This window comes from Perognathus longimembris, chromosome 3 (assembly GCF_023159225.1).
Source record: "Perognathus longimembris pacificus isolate PPM17 chromosome 3, ASM2315922v1, whole genome shotgun sequence".
NCBI classification, from domain to species: domain Eukaryota; kingdom Metazoa; phylum Chordata; class Mammalia; order Rodentia; family Heteromyidae; genus Perognathus; species Perognathus longimembris.
Genome location: NC_063163.1, coordinates 58,879,662 through 58,894,258, shown reverse-complemented (window position 1 = coordinate 58,894,258; position 14,597 = coordinate 58,879,662). Strand labels below are relative to the sequence as shown.

The window sequence follows — 14,597 nt, the reverse complement described above, 5'->3', positions numbered from 1 at the left end:
GAGAGTGGTAACAGTAGGTATCTTTGAATTACTCCCCACTTAGGGAAGGGTGTTTTCAATACTGCCATTCAGTATCATGTTGGCTTCTCATAGACGCTATCACTCGGTTTTAGGAAATTTTATTTAATTCCTGTTTCCTAAGACAATTTTTCATAAATAGTATTGAATTTTTATGGCATACTTTTCTACATATATTTACATGGTATGCTTTTCTATATAATTTCCTTAAATCAGTAAATTTTGTTTATTTTTAATGTTTATTACAGTTTGCATTCCTAAAAGATTCCACATTTGGAGTTGTGTGAAGTGAATCTCACCTGTAATCCTAGCTACTAAGGGAGCAGAGATGAAGAGGATTATAGTTAAAGGCTAGCCCAGATAAAAAATTCAGGAGACGCTTATTTCAACTAATAAAAGTTAGTCATGGTAGTGATATGCCTGTCATCCCAGATACACAGGAAGAATGGATAGGAAGATCAAAGGTTAGGCCAGCCTGAGCATAAAAATGAGACCATATCTGAAAAATAACTAAAGCAAAAAGAGATAAGGGAGTGCCTCAGATTATGATAGAGTTATCTGCCTAATAAGAGCAAGGCCCTGAGTTTAGATACCAGGACCCTCCCCAAGTTAAATTTATGTAATTTGCCCATTTCTTTTAACTTGTTTAATTTGTTAGCACAAAGCTGTTTATAACATTCCTTTACTATCTTTCCTTATGTGTAGATTCTGTCCTGGTATTTCCACTCCGTTATTTTTTTTTCTCACTTTGGATTTATTTTTCTTTATAAAGTGGAACATTAGTTGGGGACCTGTGGTTCACACCTGTAATCCTAGTTACTCAGGAAGCTGAGATCTGAGGATTGTGGTTCAAAACCAGCACAGTCAGGAAAGTCTGTGGGACTCTTAACCTTCAATTAACCACCAAAAATCTGGAATTGAACCTGTAGTTCAAGTGATAGAGTGCTATTGAGCACTCAGGGACAATACCCAGGCCCTGAGTTCAAGGCCCAGGACCAGCACAAAAACAAACAAAAAAAGCAGAACTTCAGTGCATTCAATTTTAGATTTTTTTTTCCAGTATAAGCATCTAAATTTCTCTATACCCCATGTTTTACCTACATTTCACAGATCTTATCATGTTACACTTTAAATTATCATTGAGTCCACATTCTCTTATCCATGTATTACTTAAAAAGGTATTACTTAATTTTTAAATATCAGGCTTCTTTAGGTAAATTACTGTTATTTAGTATTAATTTATTTTCATTCTGGTCAGAGAAAACAGACTATTTTAGGAAATACTCTGTGAAATATCGATAAAATGATACAGTATTTGTAAAGTGATACAATTATTTACTTCATAATTCAGAAGGGAAGGGATAGGTATTGATGTAGATAAATAAAATTGGGTGAATAATGGTATATGTGGGGATTTTGTACTACAAAAGTTACAGGAACTCTCATATTTTCTAGCATATTTTACTAGATTTTCTCTGTCCCTACCATCTACATCTTTTTTTTTTTTTTTGCCACTCCTGGGGTTTGCCTGAGCATTGACCTTTTTTTTTTTTTTTTTTTGCCACTCTACCATCTGCCTCACAGTGCCACTTCCCGCTTTTTCTGGTACTGAGGAATCAAACCCAGGGTTTCATGCATGCTAGTCCCAGCTTTCCATCTAAAGCTGATGACTCACACCCTGTAATCCTAGATACTTAGGAGGATGAATCAAGGTCAAAGCTAAGTAACCTAGGCAGTAAAGTGTATGAGACTATTATCTCCAATTAGCTAGCAAAATGCTGGAAGTGGAGTTATGGCTCAGGTTGGTAGAATGCCAGCCTTGAGTGAAAAAACTCAAAGACAGTGCCCAGGTCCTGAGTTCCCAGCTGGCACCAAAAGAGGGAGGGAAGAAAAAGAAATTTGCTTCCTAGGAATGTAATTTGAGCAAATTATGCCCTCTAAAACCACTGGGCCTTCGGGTTATATAGATATTTCATGAGACTATTCATGATTAAATGTGGTAATACTTACTATATGTTTAATACTGTACTTGGCAGTACTAGGGCTTGAATTCAAGGCCTCATGCTTGCTAGGCAAGCCCTCTACTACTGGACCCTCAGTCCTGCTGATTTTTATTTTAAACATAGAAAGAAAACTTCATATTGGATCTGAAATTTGAAAGACATCTTAAAGTAAACTGTATATAGATTTCTAATTATTGGATCTTTTTTTTTTTAATTAACTGTATTTTTTTTTTTTTGTCTTTTCTTTTTTGGTACTGGGGATCGAACCCAGGATGTTGCACTTGCTAGGCAAGCGCTTTGCCACTGAGCTACATCCCAGCCCTTAATTATTGGATCTTTCATTACAGTTTTTGTGTGTTATAATTTATACCCTGACGTTTTCCAGAAAGGATTTGAAATAGATGTTTAACTTAGGAGAATGTTTTAATTTTGGTGTAGTAGAAACACTGAACTAGAATTAAGATTACCTTAACATCTGTTTTCTCTTTCCCAACCATCTGGAAGATTGTGAGTGACCCTGTGGAGTTGAGGGTCACTCAGGATTATTTTCCTGGTTTATTAAATAATAAATGATGAGTTTTAAATATCGGACTTTAAGTTCCTGAGGATAAGCATATCAGTTCCAAAGTTTACTAAGGTTATTTAAAGTAGAAATATATAACCTGAACTTAACCTTGCTCTTGAAGAAAATAATTATTACTCCTCCAGCATGTAATAATTTATGTAATATTTAATCATTTAATACTTAGTCTATAGACTTTATTGAAGTTTATTTCACAGCCCCCAGGACAGTGTTAACACTATTATTATATTGATTCTTGTTTTGGTGGCAGAATTCTTATAAATGATACTTAAATTTTAAAATCTAAAAATTTTAAGTTCTTGGCTTTCTCACTTGGCTACCCTGAATTTGTAGCAGGGTTGGAAGACAGCTTGTCTGTTTTAAACTGATAAGTACATGCTGTTATCCTTCCTGATGAGCCTTTCTTTAACAATTGCTATTTTTGGTTCTGCTCAACAGGTTAGTGAGGGTGTTTTTCAGTGAGATGGATTATTTTATGACTACTTTGGTTATCGTTAGGAGATAAAAGATTTTAAATAAAAGAACATCCTTTTAGGAAATAAAATGTTAAGTCCATCAGAATATTCTATTTGGATGCTTTTATCTGTATAGGTTTTTAAATTATTTTGTTAGAAAGATTATAAAATTTTAATCAACTGTTCTATGTAATTTAAATGCCTGAAATTTAGTAAAGTACCTGAGTTAAATGTTACTTCTTATCTAATATGTTGTGATTGCAGCTAATTATAATATTTTTATTGATTTTTTTTTTTTTTTTTTTTTTTTTTTTGCCAGTTGTGGGGCTTGAACTCAGGGCTTGAGCACTGACTGTCCCTGGCTTCTTTTTGCTCAAGGCTAGTATTCTGCCACTTGAGCCACAGCGCCACTTCTGGCCGTTTTCTATATATGTGGTGCTGAGGAATCAAACCCAGGGTTTCATGTATAAGAGGCAAGCACTCTTGCCACTAGGCCATATCCCCAGCCCCTTAATTATAATATTTTAAAAAATGACTGCACACCTAAGATTTGTCTTATTTGTTTTGTGATATGAAAACAGTAACTCAGAATATGAGAAAATATTTCTAGATCATATCTGACTATAAAAATATAGACCATAAAAAAATCTGCCACTCAACAGCAAAACAAATAACCTGATTTATAATGGGCAAAGAACTTGAATAGACATTTCTCTCCAGGGAACTATACAAGCGGCCAGTTATCATAGGAAAAAAGATATTTTTAGTTGGTAGGGAAATGTAAGACCACAATTGGTATTACTTCTTACCCATTAGCATTAGAGTGACTTTTTTTTTTTTCCTTTGATGCTGGCTCTGGGCTTGAACTCAGGGCCAGAAAGCTCTCCTTGAACTTTTTTGCTCAAATCTAGCACTTTACCATTTGAGCCATAGCTCCATTTCCAGCTTTTTTGGTAGTTACATACTTTCCTGCCCTGGCTGGCTTCAAATCTCTGATACTCAGATCTCAGCCTCCTGAATATCTCAGGCACGAGTCTTTAGTGCCCAGCTTTAGAGTGACTTTATTAAAAGACAGGTATCAGGGGAAGATTTGGGCCTGTCAATACATGTCTTCAATTCTATGCTTGGGAGATTTAGGCTAGAGTATTAAGACTTTGAGGCCTCTCTGTACTACGCGATTGTTTCAAAAACAGCCACAACAACAAAGGGCAAATAAATGTTGGCAAGGATATGGATAAATAGGAATCATATTATAGATGGAAAAGTTAAATAATACAGCTGCTGAAAACCAGTTTGGTGATGTATCACCAAGTTGAACATACAACAGTCATGATCCAGCAGAGACTCAACATTATTCTTTAGAAGCATTATTCACAATAATCAAAAGGTTATAATAACTGTACTAATTGACCATTCAGGTGAATGGACACCAAGAACAGAATTGTGGGAATCTCCTGAAGTTTGTTTACAATAGGGGAATTCTAAAAGATAGGAAATAGAATAGAGATAGCTAAGGGCTAGAGGATTGTGGTTTAATGGGTACAGAATTTCTGTTTGGTTTGGTGAAAATAATGTTAAATAGTAGTGATTGTTATACAATACTGAATATGTTTAAAAACATGAACTTGTTCATTGAAAAATTGTTAAAATATACTTTTTATGTCATACGACCACAATAAGAAAGTAAAGCAAAGTAGCCAACCAAACAGCCAGATATTTACTTGGCCATTCTTTTTCAGTATCTTTTTCCCCTATATCTTTTTCATTTGTCACTAAAACACAAGGATAGGTATTTCAATCGTATGCATGTTTAATAAGTGCTTAATATCAGTTATCACTGATTTTGTTTTTTTAGAATTAAAAATAGTTGGGTTTGTTTACTGAATGGCTTTTCTTTGAAAGTGAATCTGTCTTTATTGCACAGGGTGCCCTCAAACTTGTAGTCTCAAGTAATCTTTCTGCCTCAGCCTCCCCCTGGGTAGTTGTGACTATAAGCATGTACCATCACACTTACCTGGTGTGTTTTTTTTTTAACATTCTTGTGGTTAAGAAACAATTAACAAATCTCCTTTATCTTGTAGTTACTTCGAGAGCTGAAGCATCCAAATGTCATCTCTCTTCAAAAAGTGTTTCTGTCTCATGCTGACCGGAAAGTATGGCTTCTGTTTGACTATGCTGAACATGACCTCTGGGTAAGGTGAATTGCTTCTAGATATGACCATTGGTTTCAGTTAGGTGGATTTAAAAGTTACTGAAAACAATATGAGATTTATATTTATAAAAGTCATCCCATAGAAGGTAGTTGATTAATTACCAGGGAGAGAATACTTTCCTTGTTAGGACAGGTTGAATATCTTTTACCCAAAATTGTTGGGGCCACAAGTTTCCCCTTTTTTTTTTTTTTTTTTCTCCCCGGATTTGGAGATATTTAGGTTGGTGAAATATATTTGGAGATTTTGGGGTTGATGAATATGTCCTAAAATGGGTAGTAGTGATTGATGTACAACACAGAATATGTTTAAAGCCATGAACTTGTTTCCCACAAAATTGTTAAAATAATAATTTACTAATTGTGTTAAAATGTGTGTATGCATATATGTTGACAATAAAAAGCAAAATAGCTTACCATATAACAAACAAACGTAAAAGTATTTCAATGATATACAATTTCCTGAGTCCTGAGGATGGGTCCTGGACTCAAATCTAAACAGGAAATTGATTTGTTTACATTTCATATACATCCCAAACACAGAGCTCGAAGTTAATTCTGTGTGACATATGGAATAAGTTTACACATTAAACAAAGTTTATGGTTTGGAATTTGCCAATTGTGACATCATGTTGGTCCCAAAAGTTTAAATTTCACATGTTTTTAATAGTCTCTTTTTTTGATTAACTTACATTAGTTATACAGAGGAGGGTATCACAGTTCCACACGTTTACAATATATTCTATTCAATTTCACTTCCTCTGATTGTCCCTTGTTTCTGTTTTTATAATTGCAAAAAGTCCATACCAACCATATTTATTCTTTCTCAATGTATTTTAAAAGTTACAATTTTTTCATTTTCCTTTTTTCCATCTCCTCCTAAGTAGTATCTTAGATTTATGTTCTGTTTATCCACTTATATACTTATATAAATGTATATGCGTGTGTATGTACGTGTTTATGAATGTGTATATGTTGTAGTTCTAACTTCCTCATATGAGTGAGAACTCATATTTGGGGAGGTTTTTAGCTTGACCTGTCCTCAAACTGCATCCATTTTTCTGAAAACCATATGATTCCTTTTTTTAAAATGGTTGTAAGTGGTTGTACAGCATTGAATATACTTAATGCCATAGATTTGTTTACTTAAAAATTGTTAAAATGAAGTTGGGCATTGGTGGCTTGTACGGTAACTTAGCTACTCATGAGGCTGAGATGTGAGTAATTCAAAGCCAACCAGGCAGATAACTTTTACCTCCAATTAACCACCAAAAAGCTAGAACTGGAACTTTGGTTTACATGGTAGACAGCATTGAACAAGAAAAGCTCCAGCAGTCATCAAAACAACTACAAATTGATAGATTTACTTGGTTATTCCTTTTGAGTGTCGTTTCTCCATCATCTCTTTTTCACTTGTTACTGAAGCATGGAGATGGGTGTCTCAGTTGGGACTGTGCTTAAATGTTTAATATTGGTTGTCACTGTTTTTTTTTTTTATGTTCTTACAATAACAAATAGTATGGGATTATTTGGTTGGCTGAATGGGGACTATTGTGAATATAGTTTTTTCTGATTTCTTTCTTAATCCTGTTCATTGTTTGATATGGAAAAGGTATGAACTTTTGATTATTGATTTTGTTGTATTCCACTACCATTTTATTTTTCAGTTCTAGACATCTTGTTGCTCTATTCAGTAATTCTTGTACTATATTTAATAAAACTAGGAAGAGTGGATGCCCTTTACTTGCTTGCTTCTGACTTTAAGGGAAGCAGTTTTAGTTTTTTCCCATTTAATATATTGTTAGTTATAGGCTTGTCTTATTTATATTTTATGACGGTATTTTCTGTGTTCTGTTTTTTTCAGAGATTTTGCAATAAAAGTATGTTTAATTTTCTTAAAATAGATTTTTCTGCTCTGATTGAGATTATGTTCTCAGATTTTGTTCTCAGTACTGTTTGTGTGATACATTTATTGACTTATGTATGTTGAGCCATGCTGGCATCCTTTGAATGAAAGCAACTTGATCGTGGTATATTGTCTTTTTGATGTTGGATTCTGTTTTTAATAATTGTATTGAGAAATTTTGCTTAGTGTTCATCACTGAAATTGCTCTATAATTCTTTGTTTCTTATTACATTCTCTGACTAGTTTTAACTGAGTATAATCACTATGAAATTATTCATAGAACAATTTCAGTAACGTTCTTTCTTTTTCTGTTTCATGGAAAAACTTGAGGACTCTTGGTGTTTTGCGAACTTGCTAAAATTGTGCCATGAATCTATCTTGCCCTGGGCCTCAGTTTCATAAATTATTTTAGATTTGGATTATAATTGTTTCATTTCATTTTGATAGGTCATCTGTAACTAAAAATTTATCCATTTCTTCTAAACTTTCCAGCTTAGTTGAGTGGAGGTTTTAAAATTATTCATTGAAGGTCTTCTGGATTTCTTTGGTATCTGTTGTGATATTCTCTTTGTCATCTCTAATTTGATTGATTTAAATTTCTTCCATTTTTGGTAAAATTACCTAGGGGTACGTCAATCTTTTTTTTTTGGCCAGTCCTGGGCCTTGAACTCAGGGCCTGAGCACTGTCCCTGGCTTCTTTTTGCTCAAGGCTAGCACTCTGCCACTTGAGCCACAGTGCCACTTCTGGCCATTTTCTGTATATGTGGTGCTGGGGAATCGAACCCAGGGCCTCATGTGTACAAGGCAAGCACTCTTGCCACTAGGCCATATCCCCAGCCCCAAATGTCAATCTTACTCTTTAAAAGAATCGACTTTGTTTCATTGGTTTGTTTAGTTTTTTTTTTGTTGTTGTTGTTTTCCAATTCTTTATTCTCTGCCCTCATTTTTAGCATTTCTATCTAGAGTTTTCGAATTTGGAGCAGTTGGTTCCTGCTGTACTAGAAGTTTGTGTTGTATCATAAGGCTATTTGTTTGAGTGCTTTCTAATTTTTAGACATAGGCACTCATGGCTGTCAGTTTTCCTCTCAATACTGTCTTTGTTATTTCCAAGAATTTCTAGAGGGAAGTATTTCATCTTCATTAGTTCCCAGAGATGTTATTATTTCTCCCTTTATTTCTGTCTTTTTTTTTTTTTTTGCTGGTCCTGAGGCTTGAACTCTGGGCTTGAGTGCTGTCCATAAGCTCCTTTTGCTCAAGGCTAGCATTCTATTACTTAAGCCACAGCCTTGCTTTCAGCAGTGATTTAATTGGAGATAAGAGTCTCACAGACTTTTTTGCTGGGCTGGCTTGGAACCTCAATCCTCAGATATCAACCTCCTAAGTAATTAGGATTACAGTCATGGGCCACAGGCACCCAGCTCCTTTATTTCTTCAGTGTGCCACCTGTCATTCGTCAGCATGTTGTTCAGTCTCTACGTGTTTGAGTATTTTCTGTAATATCTTGTGCTGATGAACTCTAGCTTAATTTTATTATAATCTGATAGACTATAAGGAATAATTTCTGTTTTCCTATATTTGCAATGTTTTGCTAATATGTCCTAGGATATGATCTGTTCGAGAGAAATTTTTTTGACAGATGAGACTATGTAGTGTGCTACTACCTACTCTGTAGATTTCTGTTAATTCCATTTGATTGTGGTGTGATTTAACCCTGAGGTTTCTTTATGGGTTTTCACTTGAATGACCTGTTTATTGGTATGATTTTGGTATTGATGCCTCCCACTATTATTGTACTGGGTTGTATGAATGCGTTTCAGCGTTTGTTTAATGAACGTAGGCATGCTCCTATTTGTGCATACACATTGAAAAGAGTGAATTCCTCTTCATGGATTGTGTTCTTTTTATTAATATGAAATTAACTTGTCCCTTTTCTTTTGAAGCTTTCAGTACATTTTCTTTTTTTTCTGTATATTTAGTATTTTTTACTTTAGAATGTCTAGGGGTACTTCTCTAATCTTGCTTGTTCAGAGTTCTGCAAGCTTCTCTCATGTAGGTACCACTTGTCTCAAAAGTTGGTGAACTTTTTGCCATTATCTTTTAAAAAATAGATTCTCAATGTCTTTAATTTTTACTTTTTCTTCCTGTCTATCCATAATTTGTAGGTTTGATCTTTTGACAATACCTAAATATTTCTAAGTACCTTTTCATTTCCTATGTGTTTTTTCCAGTGATTGCTTGCTATAATTCCTTTGTTTTACCTTCAGTTTCTGATAATCTTGTTTTCAGTTTTTGCTGCATTGCCTAAACTTTCGACTATTTGTTAAGCTCTTCATTTTCACCATTTCAGTTTGAAATATTTTGCATTGGTTTTGTTCACCTGTTGTATTTTCTTGTGCTCTTGATTTCTCGTTTGTGCATTTTCTCTTATTGTTTGATCCTGTTTATATCTATACACTTTTTTTTAACAACATATGCTACTTTATTTTGTTAACCATTCTTACTTCTATTTTATTGAACTTAGGTTAGGACTTTTTTCTTCAATCTCATTTAAGTCCTTTACTGTGGGGTATTGGTTTTTTCAAGGAGACATGTTCCATTGTTTGTTAAAGAATTTATTATCTTTCTTTGGGAATTATCTATCTGGCTCTAGAATTTGTTGACATTTCAATCTCCTGTAAAAATTTCAGGTACTGGTTTCTTGTAGCTTTGTTAAGATAGGGTGATGACTGGTTGTATGGATTGGCATATTAGATATTAGTTGGCAGTCTTGCACAAGACACTGATCATGGGATTCTTCTCCACCCAAACTGAGGAAGCTTGGTTTTATAGATTCTTTCATGTATAAGCCACAGCTTTCTGCTTTCAAATGTACACCAGTCACTGCTATTTCTCTCATCATTTTATCGTATTTTATTATATTTCATGCTTTTGAAAGACTTTCATCAACCTAGGGTGGTAGTAGGAAAGCAAAAGTGAGGAATTATAGTCTTATTGGATTAATACTAGATATTTACCTGTACAGGGTGGCAAAGATTATGGGAAAGAAAGGCTGATTGGAAAGTGGACTGAAGTACAGAAATTTATTTAATGTTTGTTGGATTAAGGAGCGGACTAGGTGAAGTGAGAAGAGTTAAATAGGTATGTAAGTACAAAGAAATTCATGGTGCACAAAAATGAGTTATCTCTATACACTAGTGAAATATAGCATGAGATAATAAAAACCTTCCAAATTTGAACAGCTGTTTACCAACCAGTAATCAGTCTCAGACCTTTAGAAACCTAGTATCTAAAGTCTTCAGTTAACTCTAGTTCTTTTGTGCTGGTTTTGAATAAACCAGGAGCCTATATAGGGTACTATACCCTATAAGGGCTTGTACAACAGCTCAAAAATTTAACAAATTTCAATGTTCTCCAAATTTTCAATGTCTTTTCTAGACAAGCTATCAGTTTATCAAACCATAAGGAAACTTCCTTACAGAAAATTTATACTGTTTTATATAAATATTAATATGTAAAGCAATCATATACAAAATTGTTTCTTCATTATTATAGCTAAACTGAAAACAAGAAAGCAAGTAAGAAAGTGAAGGAGAAACTCTCAGACAATGCTTCTCTCAGTTTCATTGATGAGCATCAACAGACTGTTAAAATCAGTATTCTTTCGATCTTACCTAGTGATTCTGAACTCTGGATGAAACCCAGGAACATGCACAGTCTACTTCTCAACATGACTCTGACAGTACAGGTTGACAGTCACTATTTGAGAGTGATTTCTTAATTAACATTAAGCTTTCTTAATACTTCCAACAATGTCTTTCAAAATTTATCTTAGAAAATGTATCAATATTAGGACAGGTGCATCTACTATGTCTGCCTCAATTCCAAAAGAATGTAACTTATTCTATGTATTCTATAATATTATACTTCAGTGCCCTGAGGACTCCAATAAATGATTGTGTATAGTTGGGTCCTGGGGTTTGAACTCAGAGCCTGGGTGCTATCCCTGTGGTTTTGTGCTTAAGGGTAGTTCTCTACCACTTGTGCTATATACAACTCCACTTCCAGCTTTTTGGAGTCAAGAGTCTTATGGACTTTCCTGCGTGGGCTGTTTGAGATGCTTTCCTTAGATCTCATTCTTCCTGAGTAGCCACTGACTCCTGGCTTGTATTTTTAAATGACTGTAATCATAAGCAGATCTTACTAATTCATGATTCATGTTATACCTTATCAATAACATCCTTAAAATCTACACAGTTGTGTTTTCCAAGTGGCTTTCCATGTGGAGGTAATGACTATTCCATGGTTCCCTTGCTCCTAAATTATGTCAGGCTCCCCATGTAACATCCAACCTATGTATAGAAATGAAAGATACTTTTGTTTTACACGAGAAAATCAGATAAGTTCACATAATTATAAAGAAAAAACTAGACCACCCCAATGCTTAATAAAGAGAAAAGAAAGACAAGAAAAAAAAGAAAGAGAAAAGCCAACAAATAAAATATAGTAAGCCAAAAGCATGAAAACAAGCAATTTTCAGGTAATTTAGTTGCTAGCCATAAGTTGGGTAATTAGAAATAATTCAAGTAACAGAAGTAGGAAAGAATATGAATAAGATGTAGGGAAGGTATAAATGAAAGGGCTATGGACAGGGGATGAAGCTATGATTTGAAAGAGAAGAAAAGTAATGGGATTCAAAAGCAAAATATGAGTTTAGTTGGGAAAGGATAGCAGGTAATGCTAAAATGTAGAAATTAAAAGTAAAATTGCCTTTATCTGATTTAAAAAAACAGATTTAAAACATTCAGTTAAACAAATTACAACCCTCAAAACAACTGAGCCAAAATCAGAAGATCAGTCTCATAAACAACACATAGATTACCTGAGGATGTAAAAGTCTACTTTAGGTCTGCGTTTAAGGGATTTGCTTCTCCCAGATCATCTCATAGTGGAATTGGATCTTTGGACTTGAAGCTGATTCCTCTGAAACAGCAGGGAGTCCTGAGGCTGCTAAGTTACTAGTTACCTAGAGTGCTAAGCTTGTCTTTATTTAATAGTGGGCTATGCCAGACTTTTTTTGGAGCTTCTGTAGCCTAGTGATGTGGCCCATGTGTGTGCCATATTTTTGAGAAACTGCGGTTTTTTTCCAGTGTGGTACTTAACAATTACTCCCAGGTCCCTCTCTGCTCGGTGGTCCAGTGGGAATTCCCAGAATGTCTTAGTTCCCCCAAAGTCCCAGTTTCTCACATCAGATTGGTCCCAACTTTCAGCTCCCCGAGCTAGCTGTATTTCTTTCAGGTTGTATTTACTTTTCCTTTAGCTGAATTTGGTAATCCCTGGTGGGACCATCTGCTTTTACTGTTACTGCAAACTTTAGATTCTTCTCCCCCAGCCAAGAACTCTAGATACTGGTGCAGAATGCCTTATTCCTTTTCTTGCAATGTTTTCTTTTCTATAAATTCTTTGATCTCCTTGAACACTTTGTAGTTTATCTTTTCTTTTACCCTTCCTCTTCTGAATCTGTTTACTTGTGCATCACTGCATTTTTGTCATTTACAAAGTATAAATGGTGTAACTCCTTTTAACCTGCTACCTTGCTCCTTCCCAGTATTACTTTTTGATTCTGACAGTTTGACCTTTGATAGCAAAGAAAACAAGACTCTGAATAATATCGACAACTATAAAATATAGTTTCATAGAAATTTTGAATTAATGAAAGAAAAACCATAAGCAACATTTCCTTTGATTTTTGTGGTATAATGGGATTTGAAATGAGACTGTAGCATACTTACATAGGAAGGTGAATGTGTTATAAAAGTCTAGACTCTGATCTAATACTGTCTGTGTTGTGATGCCAGGAAAGTCTCTTAATGATGCTGAGCTGTGGTTTTTCCATTTGTAAAATGTAATACTTTGTCTTTTAAAATAGGGCTTTTCTGAGGAATAATTTTGCAGTTGGAAAGTTTTGTAGACAAATGATACAATACAAATGTAAAATCTATTACTAATCTAAGTATCATTCATGAAAGATGTTTGATGTTCTAATGTATTTTTCAGTTACTAATGTATCAGCAGCAGTAATTGAATGTTTTATTATTTGAATTGGTTTACTCTTGCAGAGGAAATTTTTTTTAATAGATAAAAGCCCTACCGCAAATGAAATCAGTGTGCAAATCGATTCTAATGATTTCTGTGGCTTTTAGTTATTTTTTGTCTGGCCTCTAATAAGAATATTTTTTTAGGAATTCAAACCCAACTACATATTAAAGATTTCTCAGAATTAAGTGATAAGAACTATTTGGTTTAGCAACATGATGATTAAAAACCTTTACAAAGTAAATTTATCTTGTCCAAATAGCTGAAATACAATCACTACTACATTTCATTAACTCTTTAGTAATTATTTTACTCCTGTAAACTAGTTTATTTCAGTCTTATACATACTGATCCACAGTTCATATATTAGCACAGCTAAATTTTTATTACGTCAAAGAAAGTAATAGATATTTGGAACTGAAATTTACCTAGGTTTTATTTGCTTTAAGATTTGTAAGAATTATTTTCATTTACTAATTTTCTTGACTAATTGGATTTAGAGTCACATTCTTTTAGAAATTATCTCAAAGAATAGAAACTTTTATCTGTTTTATGAAGTTATTGTCCATGATTTGTGGTTGTTATACATTCTCTTCTTTTGGTGGGGTGGGGGCATTAACCTGTATTAACAAGTGCTTACCTAAGAAGTGTATATACTAATTCAAACCCCAAGCTTACCAAAAGTGAAAAATGAACAAAAAAAAACAAAAAAAAAACAAGCTAGGCACCAGTGGATCAAACCTATATTACTATCAGCTCAGGAGACTGAGATCTGATGATTGCACTTTGAAGCCAGTTGGGCAGGAAAGTCTGTGAGATTCCAATAAAAACTGTCAAATAAGCAAGAAGTAGAACTGCGGCTCAAGTTGTATTGCAGAAAGTCTCAAGGACAGTGCCCAGGCCCTGCATTTAAATCCCCAAGGTAGGTTAGATAGTTAGATAAATAGATAGATAAAATAAATGAATAAATGGAAAATTTGAGAACATTTTTATTTTAAAAGAAATATATTAAACAAGTTGGGCTGCTGTTGAAATATTTGTTAAGTCAGGTGGCCACTGTTGAATTGCACCCTCACTATATTGACATCTAACATAAATACAATCATAAAATCCAAACTTAAAACAAATTGTCTTGTCTGAAAGATTTATAATAAGCCAGGTTAGAGCACAAGAGATAACTGCATTCAATATGACTTCTAGCAGGATAATACGTGATGTTTACTTTCATATATAGGTTCAGTGATTTTACTTTGAGAAACTATATTGCACTTAGGTTTTTTGCACTATCTTTTTGCTGAGATATCTTTTGCTTTATTGCCATCTTACAAAT

At 34.0% G+C, this 14,597-nt stretch overlaps 1 protein-coding gene across 3 annotated transcripts in view; it reads left to right on the top strand.

Moving 5' to 3' along the window:
- The window catches only part of Cdk8 (cyclin dependent kinase 8), a 101,064-nt gene that overhangs the window by 40,396 nt on the left and 46,071 nt on the right, over positions 1-14,597 (top strand). For all 3 annotated transcript variants that reach the window (XM_048341614.1, XM_048341613.1, XM_048341611.1), the window contains exon 3: positions 5,141-5,251. In XM_048341614.1, the coding sequence (XP_048197571.1) occupies positions 5,141-5,251 (111 nt within the window). The remainder of the gene's footprint in view (positions 1-5,140; positions 5,252-14,597) is intronic.